The sequence below is a fragment of the Meleagris gallopavo genome, chromosome 2 (assembly GCF_905368555.1).
Source record: "Meleagris gallopavo chromosome 2, MGAL_WU_HG_1.1, whole genome shotgun sequence".
NCBI classification, from domain to species: Eukaryota; Metazoa; Chordata; class Aves; order Galliformes; family Phasianidae; genus Meleagris; species Meleagris gallopavo.
In genome coordinates, this window is record NC_139405.1 from 18,968,917 (window position 1) to 18,991,363 (window position 22,447).

At 35.7% G+C, this 22,447-nt stretch overlaps 2 protein-coding genes across 16 annotated transcripts in view; one reads left to right on the plus strand and one right to left on the minus strand.

Annotated features, from left to right (window-relative positions):
- LOC109365892 (uncharacterized) overlaps positions 1–13,453 on the plus strand; it is a 65,360-nt gene extending 51,907 nt beyond the window's left edge. For 2 of the 9 annotated variants that reach the window (XR_014881943.1, XR_014881920.1), the window contains 3 exons: positions 6,184–6,240; positions 7,059–7,178; positions 7,553–8,053. Coding sequence is in view for 3 of the 9 variants with exons in the window: in XM_085219218.1 (XP_085075344.1) it covers positions 5,494–5,574; positions 6,184–6,350 (248 nt within the window). In the remaining 6 variants the exon portion in view is untranslated. Of the gene's footprint in view, positions 1–5,493; positions 5,575–6,183; positions 6,534–7,058; positions 7,333–7,552; positions 8,054–13,144 lie in introns of those variants that run through there. The other 7 variants (XR_014881940.1, XR_014881931.1, XR_014881918.1 and 4 more) reach the window with 7 other exon arrangements.
- SPATA17 (spermatogenesis associated 17) overlaps positions 1–22,447 on the minus strand; it is a 180,665-nt gene that overhangs the window by 20,088 nt on the left and 138,130 nt on the right. For 5 of the 7 annotated variants that reach the window (XR_014881915.1, XR_014881914.1, XR_014881913.1 and 2 more), the window contains 2 exons: positions 12,707–12,805; positions 3,764–3,913 (listed from right to left, as the gene is read on the minus strand). The gene's annotated coding sequence lies outside the window, so the exon portion shown is untranslated. The remainder of the gene's footprint in view (positions 1–3,763; positions 3,914–12,706; positions 12,806–22,447) is intronic. The other 2 variants (XR_014881910.1, XR_014881912.1) reach the window with 1 other exon arrangement.

The following is a 22,447-nucleotide window of genomic DNA, read 5'->3' on the forward strand; positions in this document are numbered from 1 at the left end:
ACACAGTGAGTATTTCAAATGTGACTCAGTTCATTAAAGCAAGGTATCAGTGAATATATATAGGTTGCTCTGAAAGTAATGCCTTCTATTTATTTCCATGGAAACTAGAACAGATACAAAAAGAACAATAAGACAATTTGATAAAGAAAATTATGAGCTACAAAACAACATTTTTCAAGACAGACAGCACCATTACCTATGCATTTTCATCACTGATGAACACAAGATTGAATGCTGCACTCATAAAAAATTGCACCAGCAGAGGTGACCCTCTGTTTCACAGCTGCTATGACAAAGTTGTTGCTAGGAAAATATCGCCTGCACAGTACAACTTTCACTGTGCTCATATCCACTGTTTGGTCTCCATAAAGGTTCAATATCAATGAATGTCAGTGGGTGCAAAGTTTTCCATGGTGGAGGAGTTAAACTCCACACCTTTGCTTCATACACACTTCCTTATCAGATACCATTTTGTCAGAGTGCCCCTCTATCTGTCACGTGGTAAAAAAATGTAGTGGATTATACGTGAGAAAGTTCAACCTCTACTGCTATACCACCAACATCCACCACTGACATTGTGGGCCAACATTATAAAATAGGAGGCGTTACTTTTGGAGCAGCCCTAATATATTGATAGTAATGGTCATAGTAATGCTATAGTACACATTAGTGCACATTCACTGAATATGCCTTCAGAAGGAATATCCTACCATATACATTTTCATTGGAGTTGCGCTGGAAGATTTCACACTGGGATCTCAGTTGGGCTACTGCAGTGAGTTCTGCAGATAATGTCTAAGCACAAAAGCTGAACAATGGGTAGACTGCCAAATTCTTATTTGTCCTTCACATGAAGACCATATCGACTGTTTCAAAAACTCTTTGTATGAGCCATTATTTTCAAATTGTTTCCCAACTTATACTGCAATTGAAAATTGGACAGCTCTTCAATTGCTCCTGCATTCCAATTGATTACCAATACAGGTTTTCAGAATTAAGAATATTGCTCTATTCTTTTCCACAGCATCATGTTGACTTTGGGTTGTGATCATTTAAATATTGCTGTACAGTTTACGTTGGGCTCTGGTGTTAAGATAACAGAAGGGAGAATCAATTAGATTTATTATCTCTAAACTGTACAGTAAGTGATAAGACAACCCTTACACATAATGTAGCGTTCATTTTCAAGGACTTGTATAGTTGCACACTTTTATTAGCTTAAATACCAGAGTGACTTATGGTGTCATATTCAAAGGAAAAATATTTCAGAATGAAATTAAAATGACAATATTGTGGAAAAAATCAAGAAGATGGTAGATGGAAGCCCTCACACATGTATTCATGAGAGGCTTACAAAAATCTTGCAATGGCTGACATCTAAAGCCTAACTTACAGCTTGGAGACAGAGTCTGAACTGGAGTAGTATTTGTCCAGACCTCTTGAGCTTTCCTGACTTCCTCCTGTCCAGAAATCTGTTTTTATTCTTTAACACTATATCAGGCTTAAAACTGCCTTAAACTTCTTTAACTCCCACTAAACTCAGACTCCCCATTGTAAGTAAAAATAATCAGATGTAGAAATGAAGGCTGATGATTTTGCATCCTTTAAATGAATCGTCTCACATAGAATGAGTACTATGGATTGCTGCAAAGTCAACTGAAGTCATTTTCTGATATTAGCAAACTTTGGATCATAATGAACTTGATTGTATTAACTGCCAATCTACAGTAACAGAAAGTAATAAAGAAATTCTAGCTTCTTAGTTGAAAAGTAGAAGCAGCACCCTTTTTCTATCAGAGATTTTCTTCCATTCATTCAAATTCCAATCAAACTGATGGGATAACATTGTGAGGAAGGTCATGTATACAAAGGATCTTGTATATATACAAAGCTTGATCTATCCTACAAAATCAATGGAAAGTTTCCGATTGGTTTCAGTGAGAGTAAGACTGGGCCCATAGTCCTTTTAATATTTGCATGTAATTCTTCAGAGTCAAGTAAGTGTTCCGCTTTCAGTGACTTTGAAAAAAGAGAGGACCATTCCTCTGAATAAATTATTCAAAATCAACCTTGGAAATATCTCCCCGTCTAAAATACACTTCCACCTCTGCCTTCTTTTGAAAGAAGGTAAGGAATTGGCTTCTCAGTAAATAGTTTCCATGTCTATTGACTTCTAATATATTACTTTTTCAATTTTTCCACCGTGATAATACCTCACATGAAATGTAAGGATGTTCCCTTAGATTCATGGCTTTTGTAACACACCCAGCTCATCCAATAGCCTATTGATCTGTATGTTGTTTGAACTGGATTTGCCAATTTTGCATTCTTAAGCTGAGACATGTGAAGGGCCAAGTAACCAACATGTCATGGAAAGTTAAGGCTCCCACTGGCTATAACAGACATACAGATTCCTGAGTTAGGTTCGATGGAGTTAGGTTCTCCATTGAGTGCTCATCTGCTGTCTGCTCGTGACATATATTGTCTAACTAACACTTAAGAAGTATTTTAGCACTAAAGCTTTGAATAATGGAAATTGGAAAAGTGTGGCATCTTTCTGAAGATATAACACTTCTTTTCAATATTTATTTTATTTAACTTGACAAGTCATGAATCTGAAAAGTTTAATATGTAGACTGGATAATACTGCAAAGGTAATATATTACTGTAGCAAATGGCGTCAGACACTCAGCCTACATTTATTCCTTAGATGACATAATACTTGGAGGGAATTACTTTATGCTGCTGAGGATGCCAGCTTGTGTGTGTATAGAGCAAATTTCTGGCAAACTTTTGCTTTTGAAGTTTCTAATATTCTCTAAAATATCAGTCTTATCTGGGTGGCTATAGAGCCCTTCTTATAGTCTCTGTACAATATTGTTGTTATTAATTACATTGTTATGTTATTATATTATTAATAATATTTTTATTATTCTCTTATTGTCAAATTATAGTCTCTAATTTTCACTGGACATTTTTTTTCTGTGTTTTAATTGGGGATTTTAAGTAATTTTTCTGTGTTTTAATTGGGGATTTTAAGTAATTTAGGTAATGCAACATTTTCTAATCTTATACAATCCCATAGAATTCTCCTTAATATCACTAGATACAGTAGACAGGCTTACTGAAATACGAACTGTACATGAATATTTTGAGTAGCTCTGCAATTCAAAATCTAATTCATTTCCTGTTTCAATCAGAAGGAAATGTTCTGCATCATTTTGCACAAGTGGTGAATCCAATCCTACAGGCTTAGTCCTTCAGACATCATCTGGTTAGACATACCAAGGTCCAAAGTAGCCTGCATTTCAAACATAAGCTCAAAGGTGCTGCACTCTGATGCTTTTTTTGCAATACTGTATAATCCACTGAGAAATTTTGCAATGACAATGTTTATTTGAAGTACTTCTGGATGAACAAAAGCTATAAATTCTATAGATTACTATGTAGGTATGCCATCCAGTGTCTTTAATATCAGAACAAAATCTGACATAGACATAGAAATTAAAAAGCCTTCTTAAAATATTTGAGTATATTACAGAAATGTTATAATTCAAAACCCTATTGTTTTCACTAAGCAAATCTGGAAAATAAACATAGAGTTAATGTATAATTTATCTTAAAATTAATGTTGTATTCTGAAAAGAAAGAGTAAAAAATAGACTAGAATTGAATATTTTAATCGCTAACTATTAATTTTAAAATATTTTTATGGTAATAGGGCCATGCAAACCACCATAATTTCAGAGCACACACTACTCACAAAAGAAATTGTCTGCGCTGTATTTGCTCATTCTCAAATCAGAGTGTAGCTTCAGAAGGCAGAAGAGCCATGCCACTTGGCATCTTCATCTTCTCTTCTAGTTGGACAGCAGATTCACTTCACACAGTCCAAACTGTCCAAGGGAACATCCTTGAAAGCATTAAGGCACATGTAAAAAGATCTCATCTACTTTGATGAGCCACTTTCCTTGACAGTGTCCGAGAATCCAACAGGACAAGAAGGCAGATAAAAGTACATATATTTATCTCACATCCAATCCCAAAGACCTATTTCAGGAAATAAAAGTTCACTTAAATTCATTCTTCTGACACAAGGAAGGGGAGTGGAAGCCAGTAGGTTTTGTAGCAATGATTAGTCCATGGCTGTCCTAGGACCAGGGTTGTTTAAACCCTTGCGTTAGCAACTGGTCAGCAGAGCCAGTTGTTCTTATCTAGTCTTAAGAGTGGTCTGTATGACTTTGGTCATTCCTTTCATACACTGAAAGAAAACTTAAAATTCAAAGAAGATCCTCATATACAAGAGCCTCTAGGATCTTATCATTTGAGCAGGTACTTTGAAAAGTCTGTATTTTGGATCTAGGAACCTAATATGGCAATGAAGGGACAGACCAGACCGATATCCTTTATCATTTCAGCAACTGTGACCCTGTTGGATGTGAGAGGTTGCATGGTATCACTCTGCTGAATTTCTAGACATTACATCTGGTGAGAAATCATGACTAAAAGTGGAAATATTTTACACCACAAAAATAAGCTAAAGAGAAACTCTCCAAATACTGTGCTTAAAAAAGAAATCTCAACGAAGCTTTTAAACCCTCTGTTTTGATCATTTAAAATGTACTGTGATATTTTACATTACTGTTCTTATGCCTCTAGATTATAATAATCTAAATGGTAAAAAAAAATCTGTTTGCAATAGTTGGAAGTCAGCTGAATCAAGTCAATTGAATCCATGTATACTGATTTACACTGAAGTTGATCTGATTATCTCATATGAGAGGCAGCAGCTTTAATAAAAGCCTCCCTGTAAAAAGTGTACCTATTTATTTTTATCTTTAATATTTTGGGAAAACAAGAAATACTTGAAGGTAAGCAGCTTTAATGCATGTATTGATTTTCTTTATTTAAAATATTAATGAACTGACTGAAACAAGCTATGTTTAAAAATATATATCAGATTTAAACAACATGCATGATGTTTTCTACATGATCCCAAGTGTTTATATATTAAAAACCAAATTAAAACTGATTAGTTGATAATGACTGCAGATGCTGACCTTTGGAAAGATTTATTAGTCCTGCAAACTGTGAACTGGGCTACCTGCTCATTCTGACCTTGATACAAGAACAGAAACAGAGAATGGTAAATTTAACCCTTGCTGATTCTAAAAATAAATTCCAGCTAAAAGAAACATCAATTGTGGTCAAGCAGTAGAACTTCTAGGCTGTGAATACTAAGACAAGTTCTTTTTTTTTTTTTTTTTTTTTAATTAGGCTATCCATAGAAATCAAATTACTGTCCTCTATCTCCCTGGTTCTTTACTAACAAACATATTTTTACCTCGTGTACAAGATTTGGGGAACAGTTTTATTATGCAAGCTATATAATTGCACTTACTGTCCATTCAACAGCAAAATCAGAAGAATGTGGATAATACAAAAAAAGACAACAACTGCGTTGATGGGTCTCTCATTCACTGTCCATTGCAGGCAGCACAAATATTCCAACTGACTTCAATATGAGGATGCACAAGTCTTATATGTGTAACTTGAAAGCAGACATTGATCAAGGTAAAAAGTCAATAAGACTCGTAAATATCTGAGAAAATGATTAAATTGCAATTTAGGCTTAAATAATGATGATAACTGGAACTGCCTTAGCTTACTTTTATTTATTTATTGTACCTTGTTTTCAAGAGCCTGTTAACAACTCTTTTTAAGCTCACAATTCATGCCTAATGACCTTAATACTGCCCATTACAACACTGATAAAGCCTGCTTTCAGAAGCTACTGTATGCCTTACTAAATTAACACCAAACATCAGTGATAATTCCTGTGCTTTTAAGGATAAAGCACTCCAGTCTGAGCTGTCTGGTAAATGGATTCACATCAGCAGCAACTGGTTACACAAGCTAATCTTAGATAGTGGGGGGAGAAATATGAGTAGGACAAGGAGTGAAGAGGATAGTTGCTTTTTGTTACTTTTTCTTTTTTTTTTCCAGTTCTCTCTTTTTTTCTCCTACCACCCCATGATCTACACTGCAATCTGTTTTGTCTGTTGCTTCTGACAGTATCACAGGGAACCTCGCATGGTTAGATTGATTGGTACCTCCAGCTTAGCCATTTCCTTGCAGAATGGCTGCCTGTTTTTGCCTAATGATGTTACATTTGTCCTGCAGATGATGTAGAGCATGCTGCAGAGGATGAACGGCTCTGCTCTGATCACTCCTTACTTGGCAAGTACTCACGCTTCACACCAACACTCCTCAGCACCATTAATATTATATATAGATACCCTTGTCACAGATTTACATTCGGTGATCCGAAATCAGGACAGGAAGGGTGAAGCACGCGGGGGGTGTGCGGGTGAGGAGGTGAGCTGATTTATTGTGAGGACTGTTGGTGAATAAAAAGGAAGTGATCAAATTTATATTAATGTCTTGACCTATACTCTTAGTGCTGATTTTTTCACCACTCAACCCCAAAGTATCTTTCCTTCTGCAACAGATTTCAAGAATACTTTACAAACATGATGGTTCTATGTCTAGATCCACATTTACTTGCCATAAAATCTTTGCAATCACAATTCTGTGCATCACTAACAGCCCCTGGGGAGAGTAACCGGACAAGAAGTAGAGGCCGGGCTCTCAGTCTCTAAAACAGTACATGCATGATCTGGGCATTCACAACTGGAGCCCCAGTCACTGATGCTATAAAACACAGAGAACAGTTGCTGTGTTACCTCATCGTATGTAAATATTCATAGATCTGTGTATGCAATTCTGTAATTCTATATATGTAAATAAGTAAGACTTTATGTATTTAAGCCCGATGGCTTCCTTGAAAGTTCACCATAGAAAATCTTTGGCTTATGCCTTCCTTACAAAGAAAATATCAAGCTATTATCAAATATGCCATGAAGATGGAGAATCAAAGATCTCAAGCTTTGAACAGCAGAAATAAGTTTACTTATAATTTACCTTTTTATTTATGCCTTCTAATATCTAATTATTTAGCAAAATATTTTTTTCATCTGATGTTTTCTTTTGTTCAGTGCACATGGAAACCTGTTCTGGGGATGAATAAGAATTCCAGAAGAATTCCAGCTTTATTTTTCAGAGGAAGTAGGCCACAAAAAGGATAATGTAGAAGATTTTCTGTGGCTTCTTAAGAGGTATTTGCTAAGTCATCTACATTCCTTACTGATTTCTCAGTGGCTCCCTTGAGGTCCTGAGGTCAGGTCACTAAATAGGAAAAAGCTGCAACATTTTGAAGATCTGTGCCTTTTCTCTGCCTGAGTGTAGTGGAGATAATAATGCTACTTTGGGAGCGGTATGACATATAGCAAAAGTGCTAAATGTTGTTTCCTACACCTCTAAAAACAAATGTTTGGACTATGTAAATATCCAGCTGCCTTGATGGCAGAAAATTCCCTCTAAATATAATGATTGTGAAACTTGAAAATTTTCACTATGTACCGAACAGCATGCTTAATTTATAACTTTCATTTAGCTTCTGTAGATAATTTTTTTTTTCCTTTTTTTCTAGGTGATAAATTGTTTCAAAGTGAAAGAGCACTTTCATGTAGAAAGCGTTGAAATAAAATGATGCACTATGAAAGATCTGTTGTTGATCCAGAGAATATTGAAATGCACAATTTTGACCATCTGTTTTAATGACAGTTTTTTATTCACCTTTATTTTTTGGCTGTAGCAGCTGTCTGAAATTGTTACAAATTGTCAAAATATTTTTGGTGCCAAAAAGCTATGTCTTCAAGCACAGAAAAACGTTCTGACTGTTGCTCTGCTCTGCCTGATATTCCCTGAACCATGGAGATACAAGAGAGATTATGGAAGCAGCCTTAATTGTTCTCGTATGTAAAGCTGTATTGACTGCAGCACTGTAGAGGAGCTTGAACCCACAGTCATTGCAATATTGCAGTGAAGTGCTAAGGAAAAAAAAACCACTATTATGAGTACTGAGTAGTGACCCAGCGAGCAAAGCTCTCTCTCCTACTCACTCCAGGTGGCTGGTCAGCAGTAAATTAATGATCTCTTAATACTTCTCAAAAGTATATTCAAATAAGTCATTTATGGTTCATTAAATATATGCTCTTGGTACATGAAAAACACAGCTTTGTAAGAATGGTTTGAGACACCTGATCTAAAACACAGCCTAGGATTGTTCTGCTTTCCTAATCTGACAAAAGAGACCTTTATCACTTTGCAGCTTTTCCAGAAGTATTTGGCATGAGCATCGCTGCACTTTTCCAGTTTTGGTTAGTGAAGCAACAACACTTAGCTAATGACCTTGACCAATTTGGTACTGTAGTCTCCGATTTCTAGCTCAAAAGTTTATCAGTATTTGCAAAATTAAAATTTTCAGATTTGAAAATTATGAAAAATGAAGAATACTTATGCCTCAAACATGTTTTCTTGTGTGTTCCTTAACATGTAGATTTATCATCAATAGTCAACCACCATAGCACGTATAAATTCATACTGATTACCATCAATGCAAGTAGGCATGAACTAATACACCATCTTGCCTCATTGCAATTATAAAGTTTTCTAATAAAATGCTTTAAAATTACTTGCGTTAATTTAGTTAACATGTTAAGGCTAACATGTACTGAGCAGGAAATTATGTTGTATTAATTTCAGCACTCACCACTCTTATTAGCCAATCATATCACTCTTCTTCTTCACATTTTATAATTATCATTAATTACCAATTTATAATAAGTTTATTCAGCTAATTCAGTGCTGTTCATGCCCTGAAGCATAAACCAATACCGGTATCATTTGAACCTGTGACTAATTAGAAAATTCTAATACCATTAGGTAACTTGTTCTAGAAATGATTTAATTCTTTCAGGTAACACAAGACTTTTTTAAAAATTATGAACAGAAAAGAGAGGTATTTCTGATTAGTTCCCTCGACTTTTGTCACATCAAGGTCTTCTAGGGTTTTGTATTGAAACAAAATGTTTATTAGCAATAAGAAATTAGAATAGAATAAGTTAGTACGATCTAAGATAACTGAAATTAGAAAATAAGAACCAAATAACTTGCTAACAGACTTTAAGCTCAGAGAATTGAGAGAAAATATATAGCAGAAAAGCCTGAAGACACAGACTCTTGAAGGTAAAATTCAGGTATAAATCTCCCAGGTACCAAAGAAAATTTTATTATTACTGAATAACTTCTTGTACCATTTTAAATGGGACTAGTTAATATTCTTTAGAGTACCTGGTCAAAGATGATTTCGTAATGGACAGAAAAGCTTTTCTTCTAATTTCTTAAAGAGATTTTTTATGAATTATTGATTAGAGAATCCTGCAAGTTGATCTGGAATTTTGATTGTGATGTAACATCCCAATCTAACAAAGGAATATTAACACAGTAATGTTAATTAACGCTAGCCTATTGAGTAGGAACAGTGGTTTGGCTCTAATGTACGTAGGAAGCATTCATGATTTAGTTGCACATTTTTCATATGGAATAATTAAAACATACCTAGCTAGAAAAGTAGAAGTTCCGACTTTTTCTTTCATATAGGCTACACGAGATTTCCTACTCTCATTTTAGTTGATTCCTCAACCATTCCTCAGCAAGTCCACCTAGACATTACACTTCCCTAACACTCAAATGCAAACAGTCCTACTTATAGTACTTTGTTAAGGGAAAGCAAATTTATCTTGAACCAACTATCCCTAATCTTGAAGTCCCATTGTAACAACAAAGTTTTAGCCAAGATATTGCTGGCCATTCAATCATTTTCAATGCATATTAAAAGAATGAACACAAGTTTTTAGATACTCCACACAAATATTCAAATAGATGCTTTGGACATATCTACAGCTGACCAACCCTGTTAAAATTCTGAAAAACTACCAACATTTCAACTGCTAACTAGCAGAACTAAGTGACCATCTGTCACGCAGATCGGTTAATATCCAGATATTGTAACTACTGTGCTAGGTGTCTTGAGTGCCTCATCTCAAAACTCCGAGCCCATTTGGTTGAGAATACGTGATTTCTGAATTTCTGTCTGAATTACTATCTTCCAGGGTCTATCTGAATTTTCTCGTACATTTTTGATAGCCATAAGAGATCCACCTCATTTCAATTTGTGTTGTCTTCTCACTGTTGTTCTGGTGCTCCCATCTGCAGAGAGTTAGAGGAGTACAGGAAGAGGACACAAAGAAAATGCTGACTTCGCAAAAATCCTTCTGGGACACCCGTACCTCTCACTTCTCAAAGAAAAAAAAAATCTAGACCATGCTCACCAGTTCAAATTATTTTCCAAGTTAAAGACAGAGTAATTCTCTAGGAATCTGACCATAAGCCACTGATTATTTCATCTGCGGATCTTTCTTTCGTTCCTATTGAACCAGAGCTGCTACTACCACCTGCAGAGGCAATTGTCTTCTATGTGTAGCCTTTAGTGAAGGAAGAACCATCAGGTACAAGGAGGAATAGACAGATAAGGCACTAAAGGACAATCCTTCCCTTCGGGTGATGCTCTACCCTTCGGGTAGAGACACCCCATAGATTCTCCAACTTACAGTCTACCATTACTTACTCTTACCTCATATGCTGCTTCTTTAAGCCTCACTGACCCTCCAATACATGGATAACTGAAGGATAACACTGAATCTTAGTGGAGATAGCATCCTGCCAAAGGTGTTTTATTGTCATGTTATTTCCCACATGGCTTCTAACGATGAGATTACTTGAGTCCATGAAGACTGACATGTTTGTGTATTTTCTTTAAACGTCTCAGAGGTCAAAATATAGGTCTAGTTCTAGCTTCCATACGATCAGATAACACACTCCTGTGAACGTTTTGGGTTATGTAGCACCATAGGCATAGTGATTGCTACCCTGCCAAATATGCGATGAAATTCTTGATCTACTTTCAAAGCTGTAGCAGTGCCTCCAAGCCAGCTATTGCTGTTTTACAAATTGATATGTAGGAGTACAAATACTGAGGTTGAGATTTTTTCCTCTCATCTTGGTGACATGCTTCTAGCTAATATCTGTCAAAACTGACCACAGAATGAACTCTAAAACCACCAAGCACAAGGAATGACAGATATTACCTTGCACTTCATAGTACCTCAATAGTTCAGGTGGTACTGAACTATTTTCATATCATAAATAGGATGCAATAAGCATAAATATATTTTAATAGCAGCTTTGTTATTTGCAGAACTGTATGGTGCTCAACAGTGTTAGAGAAGGGGACTCAAGGAATTGCAAATGAATGAGCATGAGACTCGACTCAAGTCTTAAATTGAATCAGAGAGTAATTAGTTCAACATTATACAGCATACTTGTAATCTTTGAAATCAAGTCTGATCTCCTCAACGTTTTTGTCATCTCCAATTCCTCCTTTCATAGCTCCAGTTGTGCAAGAATGATTACTGTCTATCTGTGCTTTGGATCATAGAAACAACTTCACTGATAAGCATTAGTAGTCATTTTAAGTCAAGTTTTGAAGAGAGTAGAAAGAAACCTTCAAGCGTGCAATTATAGAATAACTGTTATTTCACAATGATGCTAACTCTGACTGAGGGCTAGATTTCATTTGATAAATATTTCTTACGAAATAAATTTTTCAATCTTACTCTTCATATTGCTACAGCTTATGCAGAGTGATTAAAAATTCTGATCTCACACGGATGGTTGAAAATCACGGTTTTGATTAATCAGAAAATTGGTTTAATCATTTGTTGCTCGGAATAATAAATTAATGCAGATGAAGTCCATACTGCTGCCTGCTGAACTATAAGTCTGATACAACAGACATTTCTAAGAATTCAGAGAACTATTTAGGTGAGAAAGAATATTCAGCAATATGTTTGATCTATACATCTGTCTTTGCTACTCTCTTTGAAGTATTTGAGGTAGTTTGCTGTTGTATCTGTCCAACATTTAATTTCTTTTGTATTCACAGACAGTAAGCAAATATTAGGAACTAATGTAGCGAGGCATATTAATATTATTAGCTGGCATTTTGAATAATGGAGTCATGATAAAATGCTACATTGGAGATGTACTCTGGACAAAGATAATTAATAGTCTGCTGACTTTATTCCAATATATTATGACTTTTCCACTTAGATAATAACTCTGAACTCCATGCTTTAAGAATTGAGAAGTATATATTGGGTGGCACTGTGGCTTGGCTAAGTTGTGTCAGTCCAGATACAAATACCAATACAAACAGGATTTCTCTGATATCATCACTTTTTAGACATATAATTCCAGATTAAATATCAATTATATGGTTGTAAAGTCACCATAAATTGCAGAATTTTTATTTCAGGTTGAAAAAACAGAAATCATAGAGAAACATACTCTATCATGAGAAAAGGCTTTCAGGGGCTAAACAGGGCTTTTGCAGGCACTGTTTTTTTACCAGTGTCGAAGATCTAAAATTTTTGCTCTGAATAGTGCCCTGTTAACAATGATTTTTTTTTCCCATACAAATGCCATTGTTTTCTTTATTATTTAAAGAACAATAGGTTTTCATGTACACACAAATGCACTTTCAGACATTAGATTTCAGAAATAGATTTCTCGGTATCTCTGAACATGATTCTCTGTTGATGGACTTCATCTTTTCAGTAAAAAGAGTATGTTGAAGAAAGACAAATACAACATAGACAGCTTTTATCTAAACAAAACTCACCTGTCAATAAGCAAGTAGTAATCTCAGAAAACTGATACTAACTCTAGCTATATGTCAAGCATCTTTATGGAGTTATGCATTTCCTGTGATGGGTCAGTTCTGCAGAAAAAAAATAATAAATAGACCAATCAATGAAATAAAAAGTAAACCTGTTTTTGGCAGGTTGTTTCTCCTCTTCATCACTGACATAAGCAAGCATTTTATGACTTATATCTGTCCATTTGCTGCTGAATAAATTTTCTAACTGCGTGAAGATTCAAGAAGAAAGTATGGGATAATCCTCCACAGATTGGAGAGCCCAAAAGGGTGGGATTTCTCTGTCTTCTTGTTCATCTGAATATATAATGAACCTTCATGTTGCAGATTGTTCTAAGAAATGTAGCTAAGCTACATGTTTTTTTCTGCTACATGACTTTACAAGGTACATGTTTGTTTCAGGGTTTCAGAGAGACCTCTTTCATCAGATCTATTTGGAAATCTGTGCTGTAAAACATGGAAGACCTGAAGAAATTAATTGCAGGTTCTGGAGAATGGTGAAACATTACATGTCTTAGAATAAGCACCTGGTCAGTAATTTTGATTTACTATTTATGGAAGCTGATATGAGGGATCAAAAGAGAGAGGTGGGATCAAATCCTAAGCAATGTGTCAAGAACTGAAACACTGGAGATTTTGTGAAAGGACAATCAAACCTAAAATAGCAAAATATCTTGATCTTCGATATCCTTCTGTTAGAGGATGTTCATTTCCATGAACTATTTAGTTTACAAGTATTGATGCACTGCATGAGTTTTAAGAAACAGCAGGGGATTTATGGCTTTCCTATTTGTTATCTGGGTCATGAATATAAGAATTTCATTCTAATGTCCTGGAGCCATATCATGCCATTGATTTTTTTAAGCAGATTTTGCCATTGATTTAAATGGGGGTTCTGCTTAAAAATCAATGGCACAATATGGCCCTGAGACATTAACACATTCAGAATATTGACAGAAAAGGAAAATAAAACCTTTTTTCCAAAAGCTCTGCTCTAAAATTATCCTTTCACCAGAAGACCCAAGCATTCTACTGTAAGTTCTTAGCCTAAGAATAAATATTGTTGAATAACAATAATAGGTTTATTTTTCTTTCCTAAAATATCCATATGACTGGCATCCAATCCTTTAATCAAATAATTGACTAATCACTCACTATGATACAGCTTCACAATCAAGTCGTCCAGCAAAACCCATCTTTCCTGACCCTCTTCTTGCCACTTTCCCTCTGTACTTCTCTTCAGAAAATGTTCAGTACAGTCCATTAAGGAACACTTTATTTCAAGAGGGTCTGGCTGATCAAGAAAAATTAAGCTCCTAATAACAGCAAAATCGAAAGAAATTTGGACAAAATGACTCTCCGCATCACAGATTTTGTTTACTAGTGGGTAATTAATTCTCCACATATGTTGGGAACATCTGTCGCAGTGACCTGCCATCGTATCTGTGAAATGACTGCTGTGCAGAATCTCCTCAGGTCATTAGCAATGCTCTGAAAGGAATCTTCCTCTTTCTGTCCCGGATGGGTAGTGCTCTCTGAAGTGCCCACATCCCATGAGTCACCCAGGTCCCTGCCATCCTGCTGCTCACCTGCCTCCAGCTCCTACTGCCTCTCCTTCTGAAGCAAGCAGTGCTTGAAGATCTGCTGCCTGATAGAAAAATGAGCAAAAGAGTTGAAAAAATATATATATAAAAGAAGGATGGATTTAATCTTCTGCTACATCAACCAGAATCTTGTCACACCTTTGTGGGTTAGCCTTCTGGGCTAAGGAATCATCCTAATTTAATGCTTTAGCAGCTAAACTGTCTATTCTATTTCCACTTGTCCAAAGGGCTTTGATGAGTGGAGAAGAGAATGGGAGATATTTTTCTCTTCTGTGCTGAGCTTCTTTTTCTGCCCATACAGAGACATCAAGAAAAAATAAGGATGTGCCAAAGGAAGTAAAGAGAGGCCATGTTCCTTGGCCTCTTCTTCCATGACTGTATTAAATTATTCGGTCCAAGAGATGAGCAGGTACAAGAAGTCTTCGCCAACAAGAGAAGAAAGATCCATGAATAAAGATATATGTCCAGATCTGTTTTTTTATCATATGTGAAACAAAAATTATAATAAGTAAACACAAGCAGAAAGGGAAAAGCCCAGTATCTGTACTTGAAAACTACATTTAGGTCATATACTGGCCAAGTACTGCTCACGTGCCAATGCATAATCATATGCTTCAGAGATTTAGACGTTATTTTCAAGGTCATGCAAAGAATATTTTTCTGGTGAGACAAGCTCTCCTCCCTCCCCCCATGCCCATAGGGACCAGAATAAGCTGAGGAGGGTGAACACCTGCAGCTCTTCCAAGACACCTGTGTTTACAACAAATGCCATAGAACCAACAAATCTTCTTTCATAGGAAATAAAACAAACAAAACAAAACAAACAACAAAAAAGAAGACATCAAAGAAATTAATCTATCTGAAAAGAAAGAAAGCATTTACTGTAAGACTCATGCATCTCTCTCTCTGATATTTCATTACAGACAATAATCGCTGCCCCTGCTGTTATCAAATTTCTTTTGCTTTTAAAATACCTTTTCTTACCTTTCCTAAATGTATATTATATCCTGATATCCAGGATACATATTTGCCTTTAACTAAAATATATACATATATATTTTTTCCAATTGAAAGTACTCTCACATTTAAATTCTGGGAGGATTTGATCCAAAGTAATCAGATGCAACTCCATAAGTACCTGAGAAGCAAACCTGATTTACATCCATTGAGACTGTTGGACCTCTCTATTCATTAACAACAACAACAACCTTTCCTTATTGCTGCTTCAGATAATAGTAGAGAAGAAAAATCCTATTATTAATATTTCATCTCAAATTAAGTAAGTGCTTTTATGAATGTACTCAAAAAAAAGTAAAGGATACTTTCTAGTTATATTTTTCTGTGATAAAAGCTGCTCCATGTGTAGGCTGAAAATGAACCACAATTCTGTGATTCAGGAAGAAATAATATTCAGTAAATTGTGGTGTGTGTATATATGTGTATATATATTATATATATATATATATATATATATATATATATATAAATAACACAATTTACCAAATATTATTTCTTCATTATATATAACACAAATCTTTGAACAAAATTGGTTGTATTCATTTTTCAAGATGCTGAATTTGTTTATATTTTCAGAAATTACTCAAATGAAATAGTAGCCAGAGCATCGGGCTGGGAACTGGGAACCTCTCCTGACTGCTGAAAACTACCTGTGTGACCTTGGCAAACATCTTAGGACTCACAGGACTGATGACTGCTTAATGAGATAATCCACTATGAAAAGTGGGGGTGGGGGTATGTGGTTAAGAACACGTGTGCACAAAAAGAACAAGGAGTTTCTGAGAGCTGTAGTTATGGAATCAGGCCAGTGTTTTAACAGGTGTTTCTATGTCTTATATACAAAGTCTGAAATTATCAAGACTATAGCCACACAACAGGATGGGTGAGATCTTACCATCCCTTCTATACAAACAGGAAACTCAGGAAATGAAACATCGAAGGCAAATATCCCAAAGCACTCATTTATGTAGTTTCTTAAAGTTTCTGAGGGGATTATTTCTAAGCTATTTTAGGTGTATATCTAAGACAAAAATATAATTACTTTCATTCTGTGTTGCACACATTCTCTTTCTCTTTTCATAATGAAAGACCAAACAAATAATAGCTATCTATGACTAGACAGCCAAGTCTACACAAGAAGACAACACTGACATTAGCTTAAGGTCTCTGAGGAAATCAGTATTTTAGGAGATAATTATTTTGTGCATACTTTCAAAATTTAGAGACATTACCTTCCAAATGTATCTGCCAAAATAGAATAGAAAAACAAGAACTTCTAAGAGTTTCTAAAGGAGGGTGAGTTTGGACACAGCAGGTTGACTATCAATGCATCTCCATTCTTAAGTGTGAAATTCTGATGGAATTAATAAAAAGTTAAAAAAAAAAAAAAGACAATAGATGAACTGCACTATCAGTATTGTATTCTGGTGAGTGAAAGAACTAGGAGGCAATTCTGAATGAAACATTATTTGAGAGAGATCTTGGTTTAGCACATGAGAAGAGAACAGGCTGCCCAGGCAGCTCAACTGCGCTCAACCATGCTTTGGCAGTGGGGAAGAAAATAAGCTAAAACACCTATTCTTTGCAGAAACAGAAATACTGAACCAATTTCAAGTCTGAAGATATGCAAGCATGTTTCCTTGCTTTTACCATGGAGATTTCTTAGAAGATGCATGTATTTTGTTATATTTTTAGCAAGACTGTGTGTCTGGGTTCCTCAGATGTCTCTGAGGCTCAAGGAGAGGAATGGAAGAAGCACCAACAAAGAGATAAACTATTAGCTATGCTGGCTTCCTGACAAGAGATCTTTGACCCTGCATGCCCTCCAAGAGAGGACACTGAGTAATATTTATGTGCATTTGTATAACTACAGTTGCTGAATGGTACTTCGGTTGCTGAAAGGTACCTGTCAGAGCTGTATATATGGTAGTTATAGCAACATGATAAGATTCAGAACCACAGAAGTTCTGAACCAAACATTATACTAGCAGTGTATTTCCACTTTAGATTGTTTAGCAAAGGCCTTATTGAAGAACTATTCTATTCTGCTTCACAAAAGTAATGATGAAAGAGGATCAACACAGCAGGGATGCTCTAGCCATAGGGGATTTCTGAGCATTGAGCAATATAGATAAATCACATACACATCTCTGAGTCCAGTTGCAGAAATACAGGATAGGCCTTGATCCAACCTCAAATTTTTCACTGTTTCTTTTGCAGGCTGTAATCTCCAGCACACCCAGGGGGGTAAAACCAGCCACCAAATATCTGCTGACAGCTTTGCATGTGTAAATCCATTGCAACTTCATTGAAATCAGTAGAATTAGTCTGGTACCAGTAAGAAGAAGAGTTGAATTTGTCTTATTAGCACAATAACAGAGGAATTTAGATTACGCTAAGGATTTCTATGATAAAAACATTCTGTTTTCATTTTATCAGTGAAAACTGAAAATTCCTTTCAGGAATATGCCTATAAGCCTACACACAAAGAAGAGAAGGCCTTAAAGAGCAGTACACTGTCAGGGAGAGTGATACTAATTCCCAGGAGAGCTGTATATAATTAGCTGTCATCATTTACATGGTTAGTTTCTTCAACACATACAAAATATACATGATTACAGTTCACTTACAAAGGATGCATTTTCTGTGTTCTATATCTTATGAATTTTTATGGCATGTAAACCAGTTGCCCTTGAGCCTAGACCATAATTTTTAGCAAACTTCCAGGTTGCATTGTCTTGAAGATGGCAGATTATATTATTACTTCTCCATATTACATTTAATAATCATTCTAAAACTTAATGTTTATTTATTTATAACTACATTCATTGTAACATTTCATTTATTTACAAAAAAAATGAAATTCACCTTTTCATAGATGTGTAAAAATTTCAATTCAGAAAGCTTCATTCAAGATAATTTTGATATTTCAACTAAAACTAGTAGAGAAAAATAGTCTTTTGCACCCTAGAAATTATTAAATTTTATTTATTATTTATTTATTAATTATTATTTTAAAACTTGCCACTGAGAAGCCATATCAAAAAGGGAATTTTCAGGGCTGGTCCTTTTCTTGTCAGAAATAGGTACAGCCACATGTGTGAGAGCTATGAAGTTCTGAAAAATTCCTCTGCAATCTGTAGAGATTTTGGCAGGTGAATAGTTTGAGGACTGGATTCTAGTAAATACGTCTTCAGGAATCAGATTTGAGGGAAAGACACAGACATGTCACAGAATGGAACCAAGTATTTCTGGGCCTGACTATTCCTTTGCTGTTAGCAAATGAATGTGGATTCCACTGGCCAATTGGATTTTTCACTTCCCTCTCTTACTATGGATTCAGAATTGTTAACTACTGTCGACAGGAAATTTGTAAGCAAAAGTAGCAAAAGCACATGAATCCTATGCACAAGCACTAAACAGCTTTCACATTAATCAGGTCTTCCAGTTTTACTTATAATTTCAGAATTTCAGTTTTTCTGAAAAAAAAAAAAAAAAATTGTAGATATGGACAAGTGATGTTTCAAATCTGAAGGGACTGGTACCTGCACAATTGGTATATTCAATCTCATGCTGCAGGATGTTGGTAAGTTAAATCAAAATCGTGTAATACTATATCCTGTTTTGAAGGCTCCAGGTTTTTCTTCTACAGTGTTAGAAAGGGAACAGAGAATCATGAGAAGATGAGGCTCCCCAGGGAGGTGGTTGAGTCACCATCCCTGAATATGTTTAAAAACCATTTGGATGTGGTGCTCAGAGACATGATTTAGAAGAGATTTGTTAAGAGTTAGGGTAGTATGGTTAGGTCGTGGTTGGACTCAATGATCTTTAAGGTCTTTTCCAACCTGAGTGATTCTATAATTCTATGATAATGTGTGCTTCCCACAGAGGCATTAAGGACAAAGCCATGTGCTGGACACAAGCCTAACAAGAACGCAGTTGTGTTACGTGCAACGACACTTTTAAAAGCTGGAATTTTTAAAAATAAAATTAATGAAGGTCTTTGGCTGTAGTGAGAAAATATCTCTTTCTTGGCCTATCTATTGCTATGTTAAAGAATACAAATTTCAAACTGTGATTTTGTGGCATAGATTGACTCAAGAGTGACTGATTGAAGACAAATACCCAGCGTCAACATGGCACAAAGTGCTGGTTTAGTACAAGTATTCATGGGTGTCTCAAATACATTTTAATGGTACTTTAAAGGGTAATACTGAACTTATCAAAGCTTATATAGACTGTACTTAGCCTGCTCTCTCACTACTAGCAGAAGAGTGTGCTTTAAGTATAATGGTGTTGTATTGACTTTTTAAAACTCCCGAGCTGTAAGACTGTCTCTTTCCTCAAAGCTTAGAAGTCAATGTCAAACAAATTTAGAGATGGCAACCAAATGTATGGAAGTGCTCTGATAAGAGGGAAAGTTGAAACCTAAGAAAAAAGGAATACGAGCAGTAGGATGGCACTATTATCATGTCAAGACTAGATCTATCATTGATTTATGAAATATATATATGCATATATTGTCAGCAAAACACTGGGGCATGATCCTAAGTGCATTAAAATTGGAAGCTTAGAAAAGGCTGTCCAAGGAGGCCAGGGACAAAGTAGGCAGGAAAAAAAAATCTCAGATACATTGATGAAAGTAGATCATCCTGAAAAAGCAGTCCTTGTGTATTTCCATACAAAGAGAGAAGAAATTAGTCCAAAATACACCAGCCATTCCCAGAAATAGTTATTAGGCTCAGCTTATGGGGAGTGGATGCCTGAAGTGACTGAAGCTTTGAACAAACAGTGCAAAAGAAATAGTGTAGAGTATATAACTGGAGCTTCTTTTAAAGGAATTAACAAATAGAAATACCTTTATGTGCTCATGCAGGAGAATAGGACTCTGCTCTGCCCCAGAACTGGATGCTGGCCTGAGGGCAACGTTTGAATTCCACCCACTGTCTTTTCTACCTTCAATGTCCTTCAGACTGCTTAGATCTCTTTCAGGTTTGCCCTACGCTGTGAACATTGGTGCACTTTCTGTAGATATTTATAAGTGAGCAACACAGCACAACTGCTTCAGGTTGTGCTAAGTGTTACTGATACATGTAGTTAGCTTTTCTTAATTGTGCTCAAGTCTCTGTTAGAATGATCATCAAGTGCAGGTAACAGTGGTCTATGAACAGCAACTGAGCAACGCTCTCAACTTATCTGAAGGCCTGCCTGAGTAGAGACTGGAAAATGAAGATACTAAAACTGAAAACTGTGACTTTATAGTTTTAAATTGCTGTTAAATAAGTGCCCTAGTTTCTTTCTGAGATTCACAACATTTTAAAAATCATTAACATGGCTGCCCAGATCTCTATCCATTTACCTTTGTAGACAGAAACCGAAGCTTTGGCAGAGCTCAAACGTTTTCAACAAATGTGAGAACCTGGGAAATGCTTAAAGAATGCAGTGCACATGGCACTTTAATAACATATTTAAATTGCTGAGTGACACAGCTAAGGAGACATGCAGGTACCACACTTTCCTACACACTGCATGCAAGAGTGCATTTGAAAATTTGTGAAGTCTAAGCAGATGCTGTTACCATGACAAATCACTTTTTAATCAGTCATAATTTTGCACTAAGTGCTGTATAAGTGCCCTTTGTTTCACTACTTAAACCATCAATGGCTTACACTGGAAGTCACAGACTAGTGCCTGTCATTAAAAGCAATTGGAAAAAAAAAAAAAAAAAAAATCAATAAAATTTTTAATTAAAGGTGCCCAGTTGCTTGAATTTTTAAGGAAGGAATTCTCCTTGCCAGTATATCTTGCCTTCAAGCACTGTCAAGAAGTTCAGAGGTTAACATACATACAAACAGAGGTATCTGCAATGTGCATTTGGAAATGAGAAGAGATTATGAGAATTCAGGGAAAATATTTCTCATTTGGTTGATGATATCAGAGAAGGGATAAAACACTTAAGTCTGTGGAAAACCTAAAGCATACTTTTCATTAGACTTTTAAAAATATGGAAGAATATAAAAGAAGATACTGCTGTCAGTAAAATTTGTAGTAGTGTTTTTTCTGTACACACTGGTGAAGAAACAGCTTGAAGAAAACATCATATTGCTGTCATTAGTATTGGAGTATTCGTGTTATTAGCTGCCTCAAGCATCTTGTCTTTGTTTGGTCTATTTGTACCCCTGAGTACTCAGATTTTTTTTCTTGTAGTGTTTTTGCTGATACCTCCTGTTTCTCTATCATCCACAAATGCATTTTTTTGAAGAAGCAGATGTATGTTTCATCCACGGTGATAAAATCTTCACTAGTGAATCTCTAAAAGTAACATTCAAGAACAGTAACAACTCTAATTTCTCAAAAGCAAAGAAATGTTACAGAAACAAATGTAAAATCTGGACCAAATTGAAAGTCTTCCTGGGTACTTACTGGATGGGAGTCCTTCCTAAGTATTTTTATTTTACAATTAGAATAGCATTTCTGGATTGGGTTAAGTTGTATCTATAGTAATGTAGTGATACAAAAAGACATTTTAAATGTATGGTGTATGTTAATTTACGCTAGCAAATTATCAAGTTATTTTGTAGTATATGTGAGCCTGATCTGATCTATGAAATCTTACATAACTGGCATATTTTTCAGACATTCATAATATTGGTAAGTTAAAAAAAAAAAAAAATAATAGTAATCATAGATTCATAGAATTGCAAGGTTGGAAATGACCTGCAAGACCATCTAGTCCGACCGTCCTCCCACTACCACTGCTACTACAAGCCTCTCAACCTAAAATATCTTGCAGCTCCTCATCCAGACGCCTCCTGAATGCTGCCAGGGATGGCGACTCCATCACCTCCCTGGGCAGCCATTCCAGTGCCTGACCACTCTCAGAGAAAAAGTTCTTCCTTATATCTAACCTAAACCTCCTCTGGTACAACTTGCGGCCATCTCCTCAGGTCCTGTTTGTTGCCTGGGAGAAGAGGCCTAACCCCTCTTCATCACAACCTTCCTTCAGGAAGTCGTAGAGTGCAATAAGGTCTTCTCTGAGCCTCCTCTTCTCCAGACTAAACAATCACAGCTCCCTCAGCCACTC